Source organism: Eleginops maclovinus, chromosome 18, assembly GCF_036324505.1.
Source record: "Eleginops maclovinus isolate JMC-PN-2008 ecotype Puerto Natales chromosome 18, JC_Emac_rtc_rv5, whole genome shotgun sequence".
NCBI classification, from domain to species: Eukaryota; Metazoa; Chordata; class Actinopteri; order Perciformes; family Eleginopidae; genus Eleginops; species Eleginops maclovinus.
Genome location: NC_086366.1, coordinates 3,717,928 through 3,743,426, shown reverse-complemented (window position 1 = coordinate 3,743,426; position 25,499 = coordinate 3,717,928). Strand labels below are relative to the sequence as shown.

The window sequence follows — 25,499 nt, the reverse complement described above, 5'->3', positions numbered from 1 at the left end:
TGTGGGGTTTTTGTGCTTTTTTGTTGTAATTTGTTGACTTATTCCCCCTGAAACTTGTCAAAATGTCTTAGCAGCTAATTGAGTTGCATTGGTAGTCAGTATTTTAGAATTCCTGGCTAATATGCCCATAATGTGACTATGGTTTGTGCCGGTTTACATTGCTGTAGGCAGAGAAGTCCAACTTGGCCTCGACAGGAGCAGAAGACGCCACGGCTCCAAACACCAGGTGAGGAAACTGCAGGAAGCAAGAGGAACAGAGAGCTTTAATGAATTACTTAATATGGAGGCTGTTGTCATTTAGTTTGGTGTCTATTTTCTGACTTGGTATGTAAAATAGAAAATGCATCCAGTGCCTTTCATCAGATTTGGGATTCAATATTAGGTGAGACCATTTTTAAACAGGTCTCACATGAGAGATGAAAGTATACCAGAAGCATCTTTATCTTTTAAAGCTGAACCAACAGGGTAGATTTCCAAAGATCTACCGTGACAGTTTACTGATTGTCTTGTGTGCTGGATCATGTCTTCCTCACCTTTCCTCTGAACCAGGCGGACAGAGCTCCAGAGTACGAGCCTCCGAAGCTGATCCAGATGTTTCTGCGGCTCAGACTGAAGCTCTGACTGATGTACTGGTGGAAGACAGCCAGGTCAGCGAGCCTGGGGAAAACACACACACACACACACACACACACACACACACACACACACACACACACACACACACACACACACACACACACACACACACACACACACACACACACACACACACACACACACACACACATAAAATGTATTTGTGTTATTCTATTATTTTAATAAATGTTTTAATTGATCAAATCAAACCAAATACCTCAAACACACACACACACACACACACACACACACACACACACACACACACACACACACACACACACACACACACACACACACACACACACACACACACACACACACACACACACACTCACGCCTGCTGGCTGCTCAGGTGAGCCAGGTTCTCTGTCTCGAGGCCGTCAGGGTGGATGCTGATACCGTAGAAGCGATGCTCCACGGCCAATAGCAGAGCTCCGTGCTCTGCAGCCATGTCGACATGGTGCCCTGAGGAGATGTGTAGCAAGGTACAATTTATCAAATCAAGAAAAAAACAGACAGTTTGAGGGTAGTAAATGTTTTAAAGAGGGGAACACGTGAGTGGGAGATGATGTACTTTATATGCAAAAAGTGTTTGCAGTTAGAAAAATGGTTTCAAATAGTTTGCATAGATTTACCTGCCTGTTAGTGTGTTGGATAAGATATGTATTTGTTATTATTTACATGTCTTATTGCTTAGTTTGAGTATACAGAATATAAGCAATCTCAACACAATTTATTTTCTATTTCTGATGTTTTGCATCTGCTTTTTACCCCACTGTTATATATTTGAACTATTATGCTATTTTATTATTCTGAAGGATGCCTAACAACATCAGGCTGCGTATGAAAACTAGATCTTGTTGAGTAACATTCACAACTGTTTGATAGTTTATTAATGCAGATAATTATCCCTTTTCAAAAACAAATTAAACGACCTATGATTTGATTTTCTTGCAATACTCAGTTCGACCAAGTCTCCTGACCATCAGGACTCTGCCAGAACGCCTCGTTCACAAAGAACCTCTGCAGGGAACAGAGGCAGAAAATAACCAAAGAAACGTTTCACTGAGGTTGATCCAAACCAGCAGCACACTCATAACCTTAGTGTTGATGCTGCCAGGACAGATGCACGTTAACAAGCTTTGTGTTGGATTTTTCCTTTTTGTTTCCTTACTTTTTATGATTTAATATACTGTATGTTGGAGAAGCCTGGGACTTTTATACGCCGTAGCTATTGTACATTTGGTGATAAAGCCTTAGAATCTTCCTCATGTGTTACCTGGATATCATTGATGATTGATGTTTCTCTACCTGAGAGAAGGTGTTGTCGTCCTGCCGGTTGAAGTGGTCGAGCTGCTGGTGAATCCGGCCCTCCTTCACATGTTGGAGACCGACCGTCAGGAGCTGCTGCTTGGCTTTCTGCAGCTGCACGTCACGCGCACGCTGCTTCATCTGCATCAGAATCCGTCCTGGTGTTAAAAGAAACCAAGCAGCAGGGATTAGAGGGATTCATATTGGTGCACAGGTGCAAAAATACAGCCCTCAGTATCTTTTCTTAGCTAAACTGTTGAGCTAGTTGTCTTTATCAGGATTTCAGATTGTCTTCATTACAGTTGTGCCTACTTGCTCTAGAAATGCTTGTTATTGGGGGCTCTATTGTCCATTTGATTGATGAAAACAGCTTTTATGTTCTTGTCACTGATGTGGGGGTTTGCACAAGTACTTAAACCTCTTCCTACAAATTGAGTACCCTTACATGAGTTCCCGAGGGATTCACTGTCACCACCTGCACCTGTTTGATTTGTCTTTTGACAGCTGCAAACATAAATAACCTGAAATGACAAGCTTTGACACATTTGAGCTAAGGGTTCAGCTATCAAATACCTTTGAAAGTCCTCACATGTGTCTTTGTTTTTAATGTCTTGAAGCTCTGAAATCCCCAATAAATCACCATCAACTCACCGGCATCAGTGAAGTTCAAAACGAGAAGAAGGATGAGACATTGGGCCTCGGAGAAAAGCATCTTCACCACCAAATCAGGATAATTTAAGCTACCTGCAAAGCAGATCCCAAATGAAGGAATCAGGAAGATCTTCACCTCTCATCAGCTCAATATATAGACCCTGAAGAGCTGCAAAAACAGTAATAGGACCTGTGCATCATTATGTTTTACATTGTGTGTGTGTGTGTGTGTGTGTGTGTGTGTGTGTGTGTGTGTGTGTGTGTGTGTGTGTGTGTGTGTGTGTGTGTGTGTGTGTGTGTGTGTGTGTGTGTGTGTGTGTGTGTGTGTGTGTGTGTGTGTGTGTGTGTGTGTGTGTGTGTGTGCTCAGCAAAAAGGAGCATCAGCTTGGTGATGTAATGAGATCTCTCTGCCTTGGTTCAGTTGGAGGAGCATTATTCCTTTCAGTATCATTCTAGGTTAATTTTTGATTGACCTAGATTCATTTCCTGGAGACTTTACCCGAGCCCAAATAATAACCATTAACTTCCTGAGGATGTACACGCCTCTCTTTTAATATCTAACTAGGTTAAGCTGTGAATTATTGACAACTTTTGGTTACACAGGACACACACTGAGGTCTCCTGTGTGAAAGACCAGTAGTCTGTTGAAATTATATATACTTTTAAAAGGTTGAAGGAAACTTTAAACTCAATTTCACAACTTGATCCTTTAATTACAAGCATGCATGTGCACGTCCTCTGATTCCTTGTTTCATTATCTGCTCTGAGAGGGATTTTCCAACACACAGTATTGCATCAGGTAGCTCATTTATTTTTATTTCTGCAATGTCATCATGGTTACTTAGCCCTTGCATCACACCGTCCTTCCACTCTTCATATCTATGTTGTTGTTGCATGTTAACAAGAAAAACAAACACCAGTGGCCCCATTTGACAGGGTGGTCTGTAGTTAACATGAAACCAGTCCGAGATGATACCCAGTACAGGGTAATCTGCATCATCACCGGCTAATTACATTTGCAACGATTTCTCCTGGGTGATTTTAAACCTTCACATGACGTAATGCAGATCCTCACAGTCTGCTGCCGGTCCTTCCATCTGGTGAGGCTGCTGGCTCTGAGACTGAAGGAAGACGAACGCCTGAGTCCCACAGATTATTTATAAAACATTCAGAGAACATAAAACAGCAATCTGAGGTTAGGATGAGAAAATAATGATGTTTTCTAATTAAGTGTATACTTTTAAAGTGGCAGCCTTTGTACTTTATATTTTATACTAAGACTTTTTCTTCACAAACTATACGATGACATTTTGTATGTATAAATGTATTGATTGATTCTGGAAAATAAAGGACCTAGTGTCTGCAGCCTATCAGCAGTCATCTGCAACTATTATATTATATCATACAGATAATTATCATCATTTTAATAACTGCAACAAATGAATTGATATCAGTATGTTTTGTGAGAAAACCAGAGGTGGTAGAAGTACTCAGATCTTGTACTTGAGTAAAAGTAGAAGTACTCAGGTCTTGTACTTGAGTAAAAGTAGAAGTACTCAGGTCTTGTACTTGAGTAAAAGTAGAAGTACTCAGACCTTGTACTTGAGTAAAAGTAGAAGTACTCAGATCTTGTACTTGAGTAAAGTAGAAGTACTCAGGTCTTGTACTTGAGTAAAGTAGAAGTACTCAGGTCTTGTACTTGAGTAAAGTAGAAGTGCTCAGATATTGTACTTGAACAAAAATAGAAGTACTCAGATCTTGTACTTGAGTAAAGTAGAAGTACTCAGGTCTTGTACTTGAGTAAAGTAGAAGTACTCAGGTCTTGTACTTGAGTAAAGTAGAAGTACTCAGGTCTTGTACTTGAGCAAAAATAGAAGTACTCAGATCTTGTACTTGAGTAAAGTAGAAGTACTCAGATATTGTACTTGAGTAAAGTAGAAGTACTCAGATCTTGTACTTGGGTAAAGTAGAAGTACTCAGGTCTTGTACTTGAGCAAAAATAGAAGTACTCAGATCTTGTACTTGAGTAAAGTAGAAGTACTCAGATCTTGTACTTGAGTAAAGTAGAAGTACTCAGGTCTTGTTCTTGAGTAAAGTAGAAGTACCAGAGTGTAGGAATACTCTGTCACAGTAAAAGTATTCTAAATGTTCCTCCAGTGAAAGTAGAAAGTACTCTCCTCTAAATGTACTTAAAGTAGCGACAGTAAAAGTAGTCATTGTCTGATTGGTCCATTTCAGAATAATATCTCTGATATGTTTTATAATGATTGATCATTAAAGTGTTCTCAGAGCTGGTAAAGGTGCAGCTAGTTTGAATGGCTTTGTATACTGCAGGGTAGCTGCTGGATTTACTGCAGGTGAACTACAGTCTGATTTAAGGGCTGATTATATTTACCATCATTAATCCTAATCTGCCTAGCAACTAAAGGTGTTAAATAAATGTAGTGGAGGAAAAATACAAAGTAGCATAAAATGGAAATCTCAAAGTACAAGTATCTCTAAATTGGTTTTTTAAAAGCATCAACAGAGACCTATATATTTTCCCAACTTTATTCACAGACATATTTCATGATTTAATCAGCAGACATAAAATACAGAGTTGTTTTTATTTGACTAACATACCATATAATTCACTCCCTTTAGTCGTACTGACTTTAGTCCAGTCTCTGACTCTGGACTAAGGCTTTAAACGTGGTTTTACAAAACATCCTAACTGTGCTTTTTGTTTATGTATTATAGATAAACACATGCAAGGAAAAAACTAAGACCTTTATTTTGAAATAGATCACAAAAGCATAACGAAAAATAAAAGACTTTAAAGCAAAGCTGGTGACGAATGAGAGCATCGAAAATAAACATTGGTGTTTACAAGTTTCAATGGATCAGGTTACATAAAAGCAATGCAGACTTTGACCAATGCAACTTGATTGAACTTTAGGAAATAGAAAAACAAGCAATGGATGAAGACGCAAGCTACAGCAGTTACATGTTTGGGTCGTTCCAGAAATGGAGGACGTTTTCTATCCCACCATTGAAATTTCCAATAAGCCATGCCCAAAATGCTAAAACATGCACTTGTTGCGATAAACAAACTTGTCCTTGGACAGAATGTAAACAAAGTTGTAGTAAAAGTTGGTTTAAAATATTGTTTAAATACCAAATAGCCTCGAGCACCCCCTAAAATGGCATTTTTCTTGTGTCCCTGACCAACTTGCATGTCAAATATAACATTCTAAACACGCTTGTATTGACTTTTTGTTGATTGTTGATATATCTGTAGTCTCCCAGAATATAAATTGCCTTTTTTTTTTATTGCCACAACTCACAATCTTCCTTCAAAATGTATTAATTTGAAATTATAGATCAAGAAGTTAACAGACCTTTTTAATTTGATGTCTAGTTGAGTTCTAGCAAACAATTGAGCAACAAATAAAGCATCAAATGAAATGTAATATTGGTGCACGAGCTGCACAAATACATAGTTCTGATGATTGACAACCTGTTTTTCTCAAATACTCATCAGAAAATAAGAAAATAAAGGGTTGATTATTCAAAGGTTTGATGTCTAAATGGTCCTCCGATTCTGGAATGACCCGTTTACATTACAGCGGACATAAAAACTAATGGAAATCAATGCCTTATGTTTGCTCAGAGAAGCAATGGCGTCATGCGCTGCACTAATGAGTGTGTCAGTGCTACTGAGAAACACAAAGTACCCTCTAGGGGAGAAGAAGAAGAAAACAAAAAGTATAGTCGCCCTAACAACACATGGCAACAGTCATCTCCCCCGACGACAATAACCATCATAAAAATCCCCAGAGGAAATTACAATTCATTATTGGCTTAAGGACTTTGCTACGAGGAAAATCCTTAGAGGGAAACAACAGCTTCATCACACCATTAAAACAACTCGTAAAAAAGACAGGGTGTGAAATAATAAGAGATAATAAGGAAAATGTGCAATAATCAAACTAAAATCAAGAGTTGGGTGCTACAGTGGCTGGAGACGTGCCTTTGGATGGAGGGTGGTGGTCGGGTGGGGGGGTTCATCGTGTTCACGCCTCATCGCAGATAACAGTCTCCACCACGAATGTGTTCTCGAAGTGACGGATGTGGTGGCAGTCCTTCGCATCGCGCTTGTTGATGCCTGAGAGCGAAACCGGGTGAAACAGAGAGAGGGGGAGAGTTTATAAAACCACAGAGGGCCTTCAGGCGTCATTTGTACTGCGGACATGTCCTAATTTGATCCCCTACCACTTTGCATTAGGATCATTTGTTTAAAATGGTCTGAAGATAGTGTGCACAACAGAACATGTACAAGCTGGAGGACTGGTCACACTTTTTGGGTGTTTTTCTGGTGATGCAATCTGGACCTGAGAGGCGTATCAGTAATAGTTGACGCTCCCGCTTTGCAGCAACGTAGCATAGTTACTGCACTAGTTGTCCAAAAAAGTATTGTTAGCATGCATGTATTGTTTGCAGGGGGCTCTTAATGCGGTAGTGGGGGGGGGTTTTTTTTATGAAAAGTGTCCCCATGGTGCCTTCTGTCAATTAGTACAAAATCACTGGGAACTGGCTTCAATGTGTCCCTCTATAAAGTGGTGACGTATTGAAAGGGATCCCTCGACAAAACATAATGAGATTTTTCCAGTGGATTTTGGAATATGGCTGAAAATAGGATCTGTGGCAAACACACTAATGATACCCACATGTTTGTTCAGCAGGATAATCTCCATATATAGACACCACTTGATATTTAAAAGGTAAATGCAATGGCAAGAGGGCGGTGGTGGCAAAGTCCATAGGGGCTTGGCCTGGGAACTGGAAGGTCACCAGTTCAAGTCCCCGAAAGACCAAGTGCCACCGTGGTGTCCCTGAGCAAGACACTGGTTACCTACACTGCTCCCCGGGCGCCGTACATAATGGCAGCCCACTGCTCCTAACACTAGGATGGGTCAAATGCAGAGACCGCATTTCGTTGTCCTAGTACTTGTACTCTGTGCAATGACAATAAAGTTGAATCTTCTTCATCTTCAAGAGGTAAAAAGCTAACATACACAATGTACATCACGGTCACATGACTTCACGTCACCACCGCTAAGCTAATGGAGGCGTTATGGCGTTTAGAGGGCAAATTTAGTCATCAAACATTCACCAGTGGGGTATTTACTGACGTGTTTTATGTCTTAGAACAAACAAGAAAATATCTTCTGCTTGTGTTGACCCAAAACTAGAAAACAAGGCTTCAAAAGGTGCTAAAATGCTAACACATCTCTGGGTTTAAGACTCATTCCTGCACCTCTCTAATAATCCTTTTAATAACTATGTTAATCAGCCATTGTAATATTGAATTTCATTCGTTCATTTAACCAATATTATGCTTTTACAGAACAAGAAAACTGATTATGAAGCTAAGTTGTTTGATCTTAAAAAATATGATATGGTTTGTGGAATTCTTTTCGTATGATCTGTAGACTTTATTAGACTCTATTTGCTCTGTCTTATCATTTTGTGGTATTGTATTTATTATTTCAGCCGCAGTATATAACTGTTAGGGTCTTACCTTGATGTAGACATTGTTGTAATCATTTTTGGAAAGTTATTTATAATAGTGTGTAGTTATTCTGATATGTTTTCTGCCCTCCTGCTTCAGCCTTGACTCTATATTAAAATTGAATAAAAACCCAACTCACGTCTGCGGGTGAGGCGGCGGGTGAGGCGGTACGTTTCCTTGCTGTTGCACAGGCGGTAGATGAAGGGTCCCAGCTGACGCATGTTGTGCACTTCTCCCGTCACCACCATCTCTTCATGGATGATGTAGGTCTGAGGCAGGTATGTTCCCTTCTGCAGAGGCACAATAACAACTAGCTCACAGGGATACGCACTCATATTGCAATTTGATAATGCTTACCTTTAAAAGTAAGTGTTATTTCATTTATAAAGCACATTTAAGACACAAAGTGCTTTAACCAAACGGAAAACAAGATAATTATGGCAGAAGAAAGAGCTCCAAATGGATGGAGCTATCAAAAGTGTTAACCTCCACTTTATATTCCTCTGTCAGAAATGAAACCGCTCCACAGGAAATATTGATTGTTAACAGGATTTATTTGAAACGTTTGAAGAAGTCTTTAAAACAAAGTCCAGGACTGAGATGTTGAGAAAGAAGCTTAGAGGTTTTTTAGACGACTCATATTAGCATCTTCCGATCTTGCCAGCATAGCCGTTAGCATACTAACATCCCAAAGCCTATTGTGGGTGTGGTTAGAGCGCGGGCTGCTGGGGTGAGGGGAGTGGCTCGGCCGGAGACCAGACAGCTGATCGGAATCAGGTAATCAGTCAGTTAATATAAAGCATGTTGGTAACCTGGTTCTGGTCTGTCTTGCAGTAGGCTGGGTCCTGGGAAGACGACACACCCCGTCCTGGCCTTGCCCGTCCTGGAAGTGCCGAGGAGCTGTCTTTTGTTTGCACGTTTCGGACGAAATAAACGCTATTGTTTTTGCCCAACCCCGTACCCTTCCGTCTCTTGCCTTCTACCTGAGCCATCCTGCTCACAGTGGCGCCTGAACAGGGACCCAGCCTACTGCAAGACAGACCAGAACCAGGTTACCAACATGCTTTATATTAACTGACTGATTACCTGATTCCGATCAGCTGTCTGGTCTCCGGCCAAGCCACTCCCCTCACCCCACCAGCCGGTGCTCTAACCACACACGGCTGCCACAGATATGATTTGACAGGCCAAATACAGGCCTGTGACAACCAGATAATACGTCAGATCATCGACTGCTATTGGGATCCAAACAGAATTCCAACAAACTTTTCACAGAAATACTTGTTTTTAAAAGTCTTCTCATTTGGGAACAGCAAAGGCACGAAATAAAGCCCTTGTTTTCTATAATTTCCAGAGAAAATGCTGCTTATGATGGTGTCTATGATTGCTGTTGCCTTACCTTCACGTTGTTAAGGAGCTCCCAGAAGTTGCGTGGAGGCATCACGATGGTGGTGTTGAGCTCAATGACGTAGCACTTGTCCAAAGTAATGTCGTGGTAGGCTGTCAGTCCCTGGAGAAGAAAGCAGATGGACCAAAACTGTAAATTGTGTTCATGTTGTCATGTCTTGGTGGTTCTAGTTGTCAACTTTACATCGTCAGATCTGCTCCTCCTCCAATCGAATTTGTTGAACTTACAATTATGAGTTACATATAGTAAACATTTAATGGTAAACTAAGTGGGTTTCTTCCCTAGTTATTTATGTCAAATACGTGTGTGTCTTGTCCTCACTCTGTGGAAGTCGTGGATTATATCAGCGGGGTCGCTGCCTCCGAAGTGAGGCACAGGCACGCTGATCTTCTCGTAGTTTTCGTCCAGGTAAATATCGACATTTTCCTCCAGCACCTGAGGCCCACGCAGCTCACCGTACTCAGGGTCATCATCATACATCAAGCTGCAGAGTTCTGAGTAGCCTTGTGGCTTCTGCACATACACACAATACATGAGCACGTAGATCCACACACTCACAGGAACACACATGTGGCAGGAATATCCTTCTTTTAGAGCAGTGACTTTAGAAATACAGGATTTGATGCAAGGCCCAATGTAAAAAGAAACACTAACAACCAGACACAGGAAAAAGATCCTCTACTAAAGAAAAAGTAGAGTAATATTAACTCAGGGTCTTACATGAGGTATAAAGCCGTAGTGGTAGACATAAATGGAGGCAAGGACCAGACCGGCCATGAACACCACCAGGCCGAACGTCATGCAGCACACGCTGTTGAAGGCAGACTTTCTGGGCCGCAGCGGCAGAAACAGATCATCCTCATCCTGGAAAAACACACAAATATAAAATCTGAAATCCTTTATTCGTCCGACAGCAGATGGCAACAAGGCAAAAATCATTTTAGAAGAGTAGTCGGGTAAATGTTAAAGAAGTCCTGATGTGCTTTTTGGGGTTTCCCCTTTCCTGTAGTGTGCTATATAGGTTTTTGTGCATGTAAATGGTCTGCAAAGGCTAAAATCCCTTATATATTGCCCCACCGGGTTGTTATAGTCAGTACTAGTGTGTGTGATATCTACCAGGGACTGTGGATATTGTAAATATACCTCAAATAGACACAGAAAAGCATTTCCTGACAGCTTCAATCCAATTTTTCCTCTTACTCATCTCCATCATGACGAGAATGTGAAAATGACCCAAATTAACTAACTGCTAAAATAGAAGCCCACACGAATAGCGGCGCTGCATTTTGAGCTGAAATTAGTAGAGTAGCACTGAGCCAAGCCAGAGGCAGGGATGACAGGCGCGCTTGAAAATAAAAAAACTTGAGTGAGCTGGTGAGTAATCTTCGCAGACGCCTTCAGTCTCGCAGCCCATCTGCTGCTGCCACGCGCCCAACATGAGCTGCAGCGTGGCACCCAGATAGTAGCCGCTCACAAAAATAATGGCCAACGGAGGAGTGCTGTTGGCTGGGAAATGTGTCTCTCTGTATGGAAATAACAATGGTTGCTATCAGTTTCAGTTAATTACGGGCTTAAACGCTCGAGGAAATCTTAGAATGCCCCTTAAAGAGGCTTTATTATGCTTTATGGGGTTTTCCATTTCCTGTCCTGTGGTAGTTAGGTTTTGGTGCATGTAAATGGTCTGCAAAGGATAAATCCCTGTGTGTCCTCCAGAGGGAGTTTCTCTCCGACTCACTCCCCCCTACCACGATAGGACTCCACAGTGACATCACTACGTAATACTAGCGCTTCTATTGGCTAGTGCTCCAACACATTGTAAGTGATAGATTAAGGGGCGGGACATCTCTAAGCGGTTTACCAATCACAACAGAGCAGGCCAGCTAACCAATCAGAGCAGCCGTGGTTTCAGACAGAGGGTGTAAAGAGCTTTTTGAACATCAAAGCGTGTAAACATGTCTCAGTAGAGGAACAAAATACTAATATGAACCTTAAATAATGAAAAGAAGCAGACTGTTTTAACTATTAAAGTCTTTATTTAGCTCTTAATGACTCCAACCCAGCAGCCAGCTTACTGCAGGTGCACAATATCCTCTGCTAGATAAATATGGTAATTCCTGTATGCTTTTAAATCTGGGCCCATTTCACATTAAACACAGCACTTATTACTGTTTTTATGCCCCTGAATATTGTTCTTTGTGTCCTAATTTTTAGACAATTGAGACAAAAGCTGCACCTGCAAATATGTGCACAAAACTTCAAAGACCTTCAGCTATTCTTAGCCCGACCTGTAAAAGGCAATTATTGAGAGGATGGGAAGCGGTTGTTGTTCCAACCTTCAAAGAAACATGATGACAATTCTGTGTTCAATCATTTCAAGAAGGAGATGATATAAGAAAATGAGGAAGCAGTGTCTTTGTTTCCCAGTTTCTGCAGAACACGCTGTACGTTCCTGCTCCTAATTTTAGCACGGTGTCAGTATTTCCATGCAAAGAAATTAATGAGTGTCTTTGTAGGAGCATTTGGAGACACAGTGTAAGTGAGGACAAGTTCAATTGTGCAAGTAGGAACACACACCCACACACACCCACTTCCCACCAAACTAGTTCCTGTTGTGGCGCTGTTCTTCGTGTTCTCCAACCCCGCTTAAAGGCTTCACACCGCCTGAGAGTGTGACACACCATGAGGCCTGTCCGTCTGGGGATCAAAACATTTCTGGGAACAGATCCCAAAAGTCTGACAGCTACTCCAGCTCTGTTCTCTCACCATAATCACCTCATTCATGCATGCCTGATGTCCTGTCTATAGTCGTTCATGTGCAGGGCTCATCGTGTACCTTTGATTAGAGGACATGCTGGGACGCTGCTACAGCAAAGTTGAGGACTCTGCCTCTTTTCGAGCAGTGAAAAATAATCTTGCATGCGCTGCAAGCCCCAGATCTGCCATTTTGTCAGCCAAAAAACCTCATGCTATTTCTGCATTTCATTTCCAGGAGTTGTTTTTATTCCTTCTTTAAAACACCATGCCAGTAATAGAAATTAAAAAAAACACAAGAGATCATTAAACTGGTTAAACAGCTTGTAATCCTCTATACAGTCCTAACAAAGAGCACGAAATTGCACATTCATAACTTGAATAAAACATGCAATTATCGTGGTGGCGCAGAGCAGTGACAGGTTTTTGATGCAAACCAAATGGCGATGGGTGCTGTCAGAAAGCCCCTGCTGTTCGTGGAGGTGCAGAACAACTGCAGCAGAGACCACATTACATGGGGATCCTATCATATAAAGACGACACATGCATTTTAATATCAGAATAATGCGATTAAGAGGTGCGTTTTACCCACCATCGGATGCGGGATGAGTATTTCTGTTTTGTCGCCATCGTGGTCTTCCTTGTCCACTTTCTGTCCCGCCACAGGCTGGAAGCTGATCTTCCCCATGGCTCCGTGTCTCGGCAGGATATGTGGAAACCTCTCTGTAGAAAAAAAAAAAGTCTCTCCGATCGTCTGTCCTCTGCTGTCTCTCGGCTGTCTCTCTGCTGGGCTGATCCTCTCTCTGTTTTTGTCTGTAGAAACCGGAAGTGTGCTCCTTTCCCCCCTGCCCTTAAAGAACTAGTGCGCAGCTGTTCTGTTACTGTGAAGAGGACGACGCTGTACCAGATGTGTGTGTGTGTGTGTGTGTGTGTGTGTGTGTGTGTGTGTGTGTGTGTGTGTGTGTGTGTGTGTGCGTGTGTGCGTGTGTGTGGGTCAAGATGCATTTGATCTAAAACGGTAATAATACGAGCAGTGGCGGTTCTAGTGTTACTAGAAGAACACGAGAGGGGCGGTTCTTCTGCACTTCCTATAAATGTTTCATAGGCCATAAAGTTCAGTTATTTTTCTTAAATGTTTTTGTTTTCTTTATTTTAGTTCTGAGACTAAAAGGCAGAATTTTGAGAACTGTTTGCACTTCCGGCTTGTTTAATTTTCAACATTGTCATCAGAATTATGACTTTTTTTAAAGGTCTTCTTTCGAAATTAAAAAAATATAACCTCCTCCAAATTTGAACTACTTTCTTTTAATTCTGTATTTTGTTGTAATCCTTAACTTTTCCTTAGAATTTGAACCCTTTTCTCCAATTATGACCTTTTTATTCTGTTCTTTTTTTCTTGGAACTCTGACTTACAGTTCCGCTTCTTTTTTTCAGAAACCAGAATTCACATTTCTCAGAAATCTGACATTTTTTTCACAGAACTGACTTCTTAAAAACTTGTTGTCATTTTTTAAATTTCTTATTCTGATCATTTTAACATTTTTAGAATTTTGACTTTTTTATTTTCTAATTCAGATTTTTCTTTTCCAAATAATTTAAATTTTTCTTCCAAATTTTGACAATTTTCTTAGATTTTTCAGAATTATGACTTTTATAAAATGTTTTTTTGTAATCCTCTTCCGAAGAAGCCCTTATTATTTTTAAATTAAGTCATGTTGAGCAAAATAAAGTTGCCCCACCATTTCTGTACACAGGATGAGAATGACCACAGCATTATTTTATTCCAAATGTTTTTTTTATTTATTTTATTTGTAGGGCCCAGGCCTTTGACACTTCTGAAAGCACCCACACGCTCTATGCTGAAGCTGGCCTCAGCATACAGCCAAAAGTTTAGTTTGACATTTCAATGTTAAATACTCGGAGCAAAGAAACAATTCCAGTACAACATCTTCAGTACAGCATCATGCACAGCCAGTGGAGGAACATGCATGTTCGATGCGGATGGAGGGGCTGTCTTCTTTCTGAGTATCGCAGTTTTCTGAACTGCACGTATTCACTTCTAATTACATCATTTACTGTTAATTAACACATCTGCCTTTTCCACCATGAGGACAATCCAGCATGCCCAAATTAGTCCGCTACTCACAATGCTTTACACTAAAGATTGTACTGGAATTATAAACCCTCTGAAAAGAAAGGCTCAACATGAGGAGAAGGGGGGGGGGGGGATAAGAATGGTGCCAAAGTCCTGACGAGTTCACCCCTGAAACACTCTCTCTGTGGGGCACACCGCACTCCCAGGGCAGAAGCTAAGTGGTGAGAGTAAGAAAAATCAAGTTAATGAAACAGAGGAGAGGGGTACACCCCCGCTATCCTCATGGGGGAGGTCGATCGCTCAGCACCTCACAAAGTGCACAAACACACAGGCTTAATGTTTCAGTTAATGCTGCCCCAATCCCCTCCCTCCCCTCTTCTACACATTTTCAGCAATCTGAGAGATACTCAAAAATGTAGACGGGAGAGTAAAGAGAGGATTAACACTTCCAGAGCTAATACCATGACATTCCTCCGCTGTACACGTTGTTAATATCTTATAGGTTAGCTAAATGTGAGCCGTTATGTACAAGTAAACCCAACAGCAACCATTTCAGCAGTAACATGTAACGCAAAGAACAACTGAACTTCTTTTTTTATGGTTTTGAAAGTAATTTGATTACAATTAACCAAAAACGGGATGTTTAAGGTAATATATATATAATATATATTCATGAGTCAACGTTAAACAAAAATCTACAAAGCAAAAAAAACAAAAAAGGCATATGTACATGTTCACCCTCTCCCAGAAAAACAAAGACCCAACTCTGGGGGCTCTACCGAATCACACCTCTACATCCCTCCTCCTCCTCCTCCTCCTCCTCCTCCTGTGCTTTGAGTGCTGTAAGAAAGCACACAGGAGGTTCTGTGATGGCATCTGAATCGCTGGAAATGAACCACCGTGTCTTTATTGGATGAAGGCATAAATATGAACTGTGATGCACGTGCACGCCTGGGTCTGCGGCGCTGAGCATCAGAGCGGCGCTGGGTACAGCCATGTCACATTTCAAGGCATGCAACCAACACACCGAATGTTCAACTCGTACCATTTCCCTCACAAGGTTTTAGCTGATATTCTCGCAGTGTGTGTATGCATGTTTTTGTTTAAACGTATACATGTGTGTGTAAAACTTTTGTTCTGTGTGTCAGGATGTCTGCCTTACTGTGAGTGCACGGACATTTTCTGTCACTATGTTTCATCACAATATACCTCACATGTCTCAATGTGCAAGAAAAGCAGCAGCATCTATTATTTTCTCTTATTTCTTTTGAAGGAAAAGGACTTAAAAAAAGAAAAAGAAGTAAATAAAGGTTCACTGAGGAACAGAGGAGCTGTCGGCCTCCCGGTGAGTTGGTATGGGTGCGTTGGTTTTTTCCTCATTTCTTTGTTCAGAAACCAGAACAGCGGCTGCTGATGGGTCCGTTAAGCAGACTTTGTCCGGATGGTTTTTCCAGACGTGGTCCTGATGGCTCCTTCCCCCACCTCCCCCCCACCCCAACCTCTGCAGCCTTCCTCAGGCCTCCTGGGGGGCCGGCCTCTTCAGGTCCCTGATCTGTTTGACCAGGTAAGTCTTTTCATCGTTGAACTGTTCGTCCTCCGTTCTGTCGTTCTGAAACTTGCTGAGGAACTCGATGAGTTTGGTTTGGTTCTTCAGCAGGATGTCCAGGATGGGCTGGGTCTTGTTGGGGTTGGCCACAAATACCTGGTAGTTTAGGGGAGGGGGCAAAGAGGTTAATTTGTGCAGGTATTCCACATCTCTGATATAGTTTTGAATCTGTGTTTTAATGTTTACCTTAAAAACGTGGAAAGCCTCAAACTGGATGTTGCGGCTCTTGTCCCGTAGCAGGTTCATCATCAGTTTGAGATTCTCTGGCTTGCTGATGTATTTCGTCATTATGGTGAAATTGTGTCGGTCAAGAAGCAACTCACCCAGTAACTACATGATTTCAGAGTCAGAAACAGAAATGAATATTAACATGAAACCTCGTCAAATGGACAGGCTGACTGCTTTAGTTCCACACGAAAAAATATAATTAAAAGAACAGAGTGATGAGCGGAATTAGTCCAAATAGTCCTCATTACATCTGACAACAAAGGTACTAACACTACTACTGTTCTCAAACCTTAAAATTCTCTCCTTCACACTCTCAGACTCCTTTGTTTACTTCTGTAACGTAATGACATCCCTATGTAACACTCTAGCGCTCCAACACATTGATAGGCTAAGGGGCGGGATATCTCTAAGAGGTTGTCCAATCACAATAGAGCCTGTCAGCTCAGAGCAGATTGAAATGAAACGTAATGTAAAATGTAATTTAGAAATCAAAATTATAAGTGGAATTAGTCCTCATCACATCAGAAAATATAGAAACAACAGTACTATTGTTATCAAACCTTCAACTGAATTATAAATCTGATTAGCCTAATTAAACTTGAAAGAAATAGCTGGTTTCAATGTTACGTAATTATGTGTCAATTTGTTTTCCTTTTAATACAAATGATGGATTCAGAGCATCACAATGCATGCTATTAAGCCCAAAATAAAGACAAAACACAAGTGAAGAAGGCTCCCGATGTTTAAGGGGCTTCAGAGCCACATGTCAAACATATAGAGCGCCTCCACCACTAGATGGCAGTCTCGTGAAGGCGATGGAGGTGGAATGGTTTTAGAGAAACCAAACACTGTGAGCGTCTTTAAATAGATTTCTGAAAAGAGTGTCACCACTACATGAGACATGTTTACAGACCCGACGCGGACCCCTTACCTTGAGAGACTGCCTTTTAGTCACGTAGTTTTCAGAGTGCAGTAACTTCTCATATTCACTGAAGAACTGCAGAGAAAGGAAGAGGTAGTCGAGAGAGAAGACAGAAAAACAGAAGCAGTTTTAACTATTACATCAGTGTATTGCATCACAACGTCCTGTTCTTTGTACACGTCAAATAATACCTTAAGGTCTGAATGCTTAGCTCTCGTGAGTGGACATGCATGCATCCTCTGCCTTATAAATACCATGTCTCAGTGGAGAGAGGACTTACTCTGTCATAATGTTGCTCCAGAAACTCTGCACTCAGTAGCTTGTGTCTTGTGAGGAGGTCCTGCAAATAGAAAGTGCAAAATATGAGGGAAAAAACACCAGATTTAATGGTTATCACTTCTCTATTGGTCTGATCTTTTGGACACTGAAGGTGAGAAGCTGCAATAATCCTTCAGATCAAATTAGTGAAACACAAAACCTGCTGTGGGTTGAAGAGCTTTGGGAAAAAATAGTCACAGAGGTTTAAACAGAGAGCCGTCTTACTTTGAAAGTGGCGAATGCGTCTGAGGCGATGTCGAAGGTGGACATCTCCACGTATCTGAAGAAGTCGTAGAACTGCTCCGACCACAGCGTGATTTTGGCCAGCGGTTCGTGTCTGATGCACTCCCTCAACATGATGCCACAGTTTAGGGCGATCTCTGGAGACTCATACCTGCAGAACAGCAACACATGACAAAACGTAAGAGAAATGCTTATACTTTACATTTTAAATAACCTCTGGTTGTCATTATGAGTCGCAGCTGAGGCTCGTCAGTCCAGGGAGGGAGTTGGTCCGTTTGTATCTGTAGGTCTGCAGCTATAGATGTTTTATAGCTGCATGCGTACTTACCCTTTAAGCAACATGAAGAGGATATTCTGCTGGGTGCACAGGTACTCCACCGTGGGCGTCCGGGTGCCAATCTGACGCCGCAGGATGTTGTTGAAGATCTGAGCCACGTCTTTCTTACCCTGGAGGAAGCAGAAAAAGCAAACATGAAGAGGTGATAGAGCAGCAGCTCATTTATGCAATGCAAAAAGGTTAAGCAACATACTTCCAAATGAATGCAATCAGGAGATAGAGGCAGGTAGAGATCCGAGATGCAGTTTAAAACAAGTTATTTTTTTTACAAATGTCATTAGGTCTGCATAATTTGGAAAGAAACAACTGATGTTGCAATTAAAAACTATATAATGAAGGGTCATAGTGTGATTTTTAAAGAGGATCTGTGCCACCCAAAGATGTTTTATTATATCCATGCAGCGCCACACCACACTACTAAATTAGATCACATTTAGATTGATTTACACCCCTAATGTTTGTTGAAAAGTAGCTAATAAATTACACATAATTAAAGGGTAACTTGCTATTCATTCTTGGTCTTTTAGCAAGTGGGAAATATAAATGTCCTCTTGAAAAGACAAGGATTTTGACAAATAGCTACCCATAAAAGTCATCATACCGACTAAATCGCTGCATACGCCGGGAGAACGAGTTTCTAAAAACCTTGAATCCCTGTCGTATTTCTACGCCTGTGATTTTCAATTCAGTGAGGATGAGGGAAGGTGAAAGAGGAAGAGGATCACACAGTGAGTCATGCTGAGAGAGTGAGTCAGGTAACACTGCAGCAGCAGCAGTCTGACATATTGCAGGGAGACGTGAGTTTGCCCACATAGGGAGATGACGTGGACGTTTTCTTCCAAACACATGCATCCTTTTTCATGTTCATACGACACGTTCTTCTCAGAAACATTGGACAAACTTCAACCACTTCACTGCCCATGTGTGTCATAAATGTGTGCAGTATTAATTCATTTATAGTATTTATAAAGTCAAAAACTGCACCTCGAAGTCGATGAGCTGCAGGTCTGCCACCAGGGTGCTGAGCAGGCCGCTGTTGTAGAGCTCCTGGGCGAGCTGAGCCACTGCCTCAGTTTGGGGCTCCTTCTCATTAGTCCCATACAGGATCTCCTTCATGGCCACCAGGCTTTTGGACACCTCCTCTGTGGCCTGAATGAGATACGATGATATATATTGTCAGGTCAAGTCAGTACAGCAGCTCCATTTGCAACATCAAGGAAAAATATTAAGACAAGAAACAAGGAAACTGACATTTAACTTGATAAATGAAGACCCTTTATTTTATATTTGACCTGGAATTTAACTCAGCAAAGGGTGACTGGTGAACAAAAGTGTCTAACTTTCTTAATCAAAGGGTTCACCTACAATCTTTGAGCAGATTTTCAATTGGTTAACTGGACATTAAAGCAGTGGAAAAACACACAAACATAATCATAAACACATTTACTCATATTCTTAAGTGGTGTTATAATGCACTTACAGAACCTGAGCTGGTTAACTGTCAGGCAGACATCTACCTATGCTCTACATATTTCATCTGAACTGTAAAAGTGACTCATCCACCGAAAGGTTTTTTTCCTCAGTATGCTCATCACAGTTATCAAACACGGCACGCAACAGGAAGACGGTTCCTGTGACTTAAAGTGAAAACAATTATGAGGCAGAAAGCTGTCATGTTCAGAGCCATGGTCAAGTGGAATTCATTGCCGGTGCGTATTGTATACTGTGAATACTGTGTGCAATGAATAAAGTGAGTTATGGTTGGGTAAGGGTAGCAATGTGCAGGATTGCAAGTACTTGTGTTTCTCCTGAGTTACTGTTTATTTTATTTGTAGTGTTGTAATTTGTTGAGGGATTGTTCATATTGTGTTGGCCTTAATGATCATTTTGTTTTACATTCATCCTTGATTGTTAATTATGAGATCTTACTCAGGTAAAGACCCAAAGAAAGAGTGATGAGGTGATGAATCCCACTAGTTAACGTGAAGAGCAGATGATTTTGTGCGATATTCCCCCTACCTTTTCGGCCTTTTTGTCGGATATATCATGCTTCTCGAGCACCGTCATGCTGTCTTTCAGGTTTTTGACGATGTCCGCCGGCGACTTGTGGGACTTGCCAAAGGGGAAAGGCATGGCGGAGAGTTACCACGAGCAACCAGGCAGCGCACTGTCCACCTGAGGGAGGAAACGTAAAATGAATCAGAGCTCTTTATATGGAGCGAAAGCCAAAGAGAGGATGTTGTTGTACGATCAATATATCATCTTCATTTAAAGATGGCATACTTAAACAACACCTCCCAGTGTTTTTCAGGGCAATATCTTTGTTATACTTTCAGCTCAAGTTAAGTGGAGCTCACTGAAATAGGTGGTGCAGTCGGTGCAGAAGATGATTACAAATATACGGCCAGTGAGTCACAAATGATTCAGAAGTCATTCTCATGCACACATTGCCACGACACCATGCAAGTCTGGACAAAGGCTGATAAAACAGATCTGAACAGCAGATATAACACGTACAACACGAGCTACACCTCTGTAAAATAATAAAGTTAGAACAGCAGCGTGGTTGGGTGCTATAAATACCTACAGTGAAATGATTTGCATGTTAGAAGATGTCTATTAACCACAGTTATCGGTTTAAATGGGACGTTATTTTTTCATTAATGTCTCAATTAAGCTAGCCCACACCTGTCACTCACTGCTCATGTCATTAAAGTTGCATATTCTTGAACACTCTCTCGTCTCACATCTATTTTTCTTACACGACACTTCCTTCCCCTTTTTTAAAACAGGCTTCATTTTTCACTTTCTACCATAACAGCAAGACAGCTTTATCAGGTCACTCATGTGAGAAGAACACACACAGTTTTTTATGATATCGTGAATGTGTTTCTTACTAGATAGTATTTGTATACAGATAACTATGGTAATTTGGGCTAATTATCCTAACAGTATTGTGAGTTAACGTTTAATGTCTAACCGGAGTGTAGTGTCAATAGTAATGGTAGATCTAGAGAGAAGAAGGTAGTACTGTTGGAGCCTATCCCCGAAGAAAGGTATTGTTTCTGGGACCAGTTCATCCATCTGACTAAGCATAATCTCAGTCCTGGTTTCCCACTGAAATGCACATTAACAACCTGCTGGTAAACGTACTACTACCCCTAATCAGAAATCCTTTGATGGAATTTAACCATAATTAAATTGGTCAGGCAACTGTTGACTATATAAACACACTGGCAGGAAGACGGTGCATTTACGTCACTTGAGTAAACGTTATATCTCGATATGACCTTCGATGCTTCATTAGTCAGTGGTTCGATGTTGTGGTCAGTGTCAGTGACTGATTAACCAAGCGCTGTTTACCAGGACCGAGCCTCAGCCCTTTGTAGGACCCTCTTGCTGCACAGTGACCAACACATCAAGGTAAACACCTCAGCGCGTTACTAAATACACAGTCCTTTCTCAGGTAACGTATTTAGGTCGATAAACTTCTCTATGAACAAAACACAACAAAACGTGTGAAAACTGAACCGCAGACATCATATCTCACTGCCGCTGGTATTTAGCTGTGTTACTAAACAAGGACCCTTATCTACACAACACCCTGACCCACCCAACGGACCACCTTACACAAACTATGGGGCAAAAGGCCAAGCTTTTTGAACAGACAAAGAAAAAGTCTGACGATGAAGCAAAGGGTTAGCATCACGGCAGACTAAATGTTCTTCTCTGCTCAAACATTAGGTAAGAAATAATGACCACACACCTATTCCAGTCAATACAACTTTGATTTAAACAGCTATTTGCTGATAATTGATAAATCAGTAAATGTACAATTATATGGAAAATATGGCAGAAAATGTTGTCAGCCTTCAAATTCAATTTGCTGCTGATTTCTTTTAAGTTAATATCTTTTAGATTCGGACTGACAAAGACAACGCATTGGATTTTTTAAGAATGGGATCAACATTTGCCACAATCTTCTGACCATTTATAGAGCAAACAACTCATCTGTAATATAAATAATTTAAAATGTAAATAAAGTGGCAGCCCCAATCCCACTATCATGATCATTTCAGCCAAGAATGTACTCCCTTACTACATGCTCCACTTTGACATGTCCTCAGGAAGGTAAGCTGCTGCTGTTTGCCACAAAACATTAACACTAGTAATTAGGTACAGATCAAACGCTGAGAGCCACTGATCTAAGAGTCTGTCACCAACCTGTCGTCCTACGGATCCTCTAAACTCTGAACACAGGAGTAGTGTAGTAGTCACAAACTGGTCCTCTTATTTCTTGGCAGGGAGTCCACATTTAGAAAGCAACGCTGTGGCCAGGAATATAAACCAGGCAGCACCGAAGTGGGAGGTGCAGTCCACCGTTCGTAAATGATGTGTCATGTGTGACAGAGTTGAAATATAAAACTAGGTTCCCTGCATGGTGACTGAGGCACTTAAATTGTGCTTGCTTACATCTCGATCAATCTGGACACCTCGACTTTGCCAGGTGGCCAAATCCGTCTGTGACACCAACTAATGCAGAAGCGCCTCGCTACTTCTGATCAGTGTCACTGACGCAAATAGGAAGGAAGCATATGGCAAGTGTCAAATCACCTGGTGGCTGATAACAAATAATTGCAAGAAACTCACAGTGACATGGCCTTTAGACGGAAAAGAAAGTAAGAACTCTTCCAAAGGAATCCAGCGTTATATTGGACAGAGTTTAGTTAGTTAGACAGTTAGTAAAGGCCAGTGGTGAAATGTAACTATATCTCTTTCCCTTCAGTAAATAACCTGAATACTTGTTCCACCTCTGCTAAAGCCTGTAATACAGTGACCCTTCAGAAAACAAAACAGAGTCAGAGGACAGTAAAAACCTTAACAGCACCCCCACCCTTCAGTACGCGAGATAACTCTAGCTTATTTACAACTACTACAAGCCTTTTTGATGCGCTCATATTAAGAATAAAATAAAAGAAGATGCAAATCCACAGCTATATACAAGCTAGGTCAGTGGTGTAAAGTAACTAGGTATATTTACTCCTACTGTACCTAAATTATGAGGAAATTGTATTTTACTTGAGTATTTGCATTTATGCTACTGTGTACTTTTACTCCACTTTATTCAATATCTTTAGTTTTCGACAGATATAATCACCCTTAAAATCAGACTTTAGTTCACCTGCAGTAAATTCAGCAGCTACCCTGCAGTATACAAAGCCATTAAAACTAGCTGCACCTTTACCAGCTCTGAGAACACTTTAATGATCAATAATTATAATCAAAATATATATTATATATAAAGCCATTCTGCAAAATTGGTACTGTGACAAATATATATTATTCTTATTTATTTAATTTCACACTGATAGATCTACTTTCCCTTCAGTACAGGACTCTCCCTCCTCTGCTGTAGTTTCAGGCTGAAAGTGACAGTGAGCACCGCCCCTCTGTTATCCATGCCTGGTTTGTGATGGTGTGAAGCCTGCCAACTTTACGCAATGCTAACAAATGGGATACTTGCTCACTGTGTTTTCACTCTAACGCAGAACCGATGAGAAATATGTGATTTAGCGACCATTTCCCTTTCACCTGACATCTTACTTTGAATCCGTTTGTAAGAAAACGTGGCCTGTTATACATCAATCACTGTCCACCAAACAACAGTGCTAATTGGAAGTGTGTGTCGACACACAGCAGGCCTCGGCGGGCCTAATCTTTACAGAACCTATCAAGCTTGCGAAGCTTTATTCAAAAACAGCTTCGACTTCGGGAAGTTACTATGTTTTAAATATACAGATTAGTAACGTAACGTTGATATTACTCATGACAGTTTGGTATCCAGCTCTGTTAGCATAACGTTAGCCAGGCCTAGCGCTAGGAAGTGCGCCGGTCGTTGAAGCAGAATTTGATGAATGGTCGTAGTGGCCACACGGTGGTACTACAACTCCAGTGACGTCACTTTGGCCCGAAAATACTTTTCCTCCATTGACTTCCATTGGGAAAGAGACGTTGTAAATGATCTTGTAATCATTTATTTTTTTATAATTAAACTACCCAACACTAACACTTGAATAGCCCTCATTCCTTAGGGTGTCAAAGTTTCTCACATAGATATGTTTTGGGGGAATAGTCTTTATTTTTAATTTGTTAACCTATAGTATTAAAATCGTTTATTTTCAAATAGCTTTTATAATAGTACCATTATTTTGTTTTTCTACTTATTCTTCTTTCTGTATCTTTGTATGCACCATTTATGTCAAAGCAAATTCCTCGTATGTGTAAACCTACTTGGCAATAAAAAACAATTTGATTCGGAAAAGCTGAATCCAGATCTATTTTCTCGCTCCATTCATTTGAATTACAGAAACCTGGAGATCGGAGCCGGAGCTTAAGGAAAACTCCACTGCGCACGCGTAATGGGCCCACATCCGGGTACTTTCTGAATCTACAGTCTCTATTATGGCTTCATGCGCTACTGAGCAACTCTCATAGGAATGAACGGCGTTTCTCTTTATACATCCATGCGCCAGAACCATAAAGCCCATGCCCGACATTAGCACATCACAAACTGCAGACTTCAGCTAAAACGTCTTTAATAGCTAAGAGCTGTCAAACAAGCAAACTAACGTAGAATAATGTAGCTAAGGCAGCCGTTGGTAGCTAAAGTAGCCTCACACCACAGTGCCTGCAAATAGATTCATGGCTTTATTTATACACTGACACACACACACACACACACACACACACACACACACACACACACACACACACACACACACACAACCAGTACCTTGTTAAACGGCGTTTCCTCCGGTTTCCCCCGCTTTGTCAAGACAGCTAAAGGCCACTCAGGTGCTCCTTGGAATAAAACCTGCTTTATTTTCCCCTCGTTTGTGGTTAATTGTGCAGCTCCTGTTTCCTAGCGCTGTCTCTGAGCTGGTGTCTCTGCAGCGGACTCTACCGCCCCCTGTGGTCGGCCGGTGTCATGGCAACAGGGGCGCGTGCACTACGCAAGGGGGCGCTCCCTCCACACATACATGTGACCACATGTGTGCTGGTGGCGTATTCTGATTATAAAAGAAAATAAATCTAAATATTAAAAACAAATATTTAAAGAAATATGTATATAAGTAAAGAAAAGTTATTTATTAAAACATTTAAATATATATATATATATATATATATATATATATATATATATATATATATATATATATATATATATATTTAAAAGGGAAAAAAATATATTTCTATATTTAAATTAAAATAATTTTAAAAAATAGAAGCTCGTCCTTTTTTCAATTTGTATTTATTTATTTAAGACGGGACAATGCACATTAATCAACATGAGCACTTGAGTCCATCATGTGAATGAGTCAGATTTAGTCATAGAGTCTAATCTGCTATGACATTTCATTATTGTTTTTGAAGAG

At 40.9% G+C, this 25,499-nt stretch overlaps 3 protein-coding genes across 4 annotated transcripts in view; all 3 read right to left on the bottom strand.

Moving 5' to 3' along the window:
• Positions 1–2,809, bottom strand: part of prss16 (serine protease 16) — an 8,712-nt gene extending 5,903 nt beyond the window's left edge. Inside the window, exons 1-6 of the mRNA XM_063907349.1 lie at positions 2,602–2,809; positions 1,951–2,108; positions 1,620–1,662; positions 975–1,158; positions 534–657; positions 158–235 (exon numbers count right to left, since the gene is read on the bottom strand). Of these exons, the coding sequence (XP_063763419.1) occupies positions 158–235; positions 534–657; positions 975–1,158; positions 1,620–1,662; positions 1,951–2,108; positions 2,602–2,662 (648 nt within the window). The 5' untranslated portion in view covers positions 2,663–2,809. The remainder of the gene's footprint in view (positions 1–157; positions 236–533; positions 658–974; positions 1,159–1,619; positions 1,663–1,950; positions 2,109–2,601) is intronic.
• A 2,328-nt stretch (positions 2,810–5,137) lies between these two features.
• LOC134880685 (integral membrane protein 2C-like) lies at positions 5,138–13,223 on the bottom strand. The gene is made up of 6 exons (XM_063907710.1): positions 12,907–13,223; positions 10,284–10,427; positions 9,885–10,076; positions 9,555–9,665; positions 8,295–8,445; positions 5,138–6,748 (listed from the first exon to the last, which is right to left on the bottom strand). Exons 1-6 carry the CDS (start codon positions 13,000–13,002, stop codon positions 6,657–6,659), a joined length of 786 nt encoding a protein of 261 aa, XP_063763780.1. The 5' UTR covers positions 13,003–13,223; the 3' UTR covers positions 5,138–6,656.
• An 864-nt stretch (positions 13,224–14,087) lies between these two features.
• On the bottom strand, positions 14,088–25,052 carry cab39 (calcium binding protein 39). Of its 2 annotated transcripts, none has more exons than XM_063907709.1 (9): positions 24,857–25,052; positions 20,083–20,238; positions 19,048–19,212; positions 18,055–18,173; positions 17,709–17,877; positions 17,446–17,505; positions 17,175–17,240; positions 16,202–16,345; positions 14,088–16,111 (listed from the first exon to the last, which is right to left on the bottom strand). In XM_063907709.1, the coding sequence occupies exons 2-9, from the start codon at positions 20,194–20,196 to the stop codon at positions 15,923–15,925; spliced, it is 1,026 nt and encodes a 341-aa protein (XP_063763779.1). In that variant the 5' UTR covers positions 20,197–20,238; positions 24,857–25,052; the 3' UTR covers positions 14,088–15,922. The 2 variants fall into 2 exon arrangements, with proteins under 2 accessions (XP_063763779.1, XP_063763778.1); XM_063907708.1 differs by lacking the exon at positions 24,857–25,052 and adding an exon at positions 22,288–22,490.
• Between the last annotated feature and the right edge of the window lie 447 nt (positions 25,053–25,499).

Bases quoted from the DNA above. Each gene is read 5' to 3' on its own strand.
- LOC134880685 (XM_063907710.1), bottom strand. From the start codon at position 13,002: ATGGGGAAGATCAGCTTCCAGCCTGTGGCGGGACAGAAAGTGGACAAG. The intron at 10,428-12,906 runs GTGGGTAAAACG...GTGTTTTTCCAG, and splicing joins TACTCATCCCGCATCCGATG to GATGAGGATGATCTGTTTCT. The intron at 6,749-8,294 runs GTGAGTTGGGTT...TTTCGCTCTCAG, and splicing joins CCGCCGCCTCACCCGCAGAC to GCATCAACAAGCGCGATGCG.
- cab39 (XM_063907709.1), bottom strand. From the start codon at position 20,196: ATGCCTTTCCCCTTTGGCAAGTCCCACAAGTCGCCGGCGGACATCGTC. The intron at 19,213-20,082 runs GTAGGGGGAATA...TATCTCATTCAG, and splicing joins CCGACAAAAAGGCCGAAAAG to GCCACAGAGGAGGTGTCCAA. The intron at 18,174-19,047 runs GTGCAGTTTTTG...TGCTTCCTCCAG, and splicing joins TGCAGCTCATCGACTTCGAG to GGTAAGAAAGACGTGGCTCA.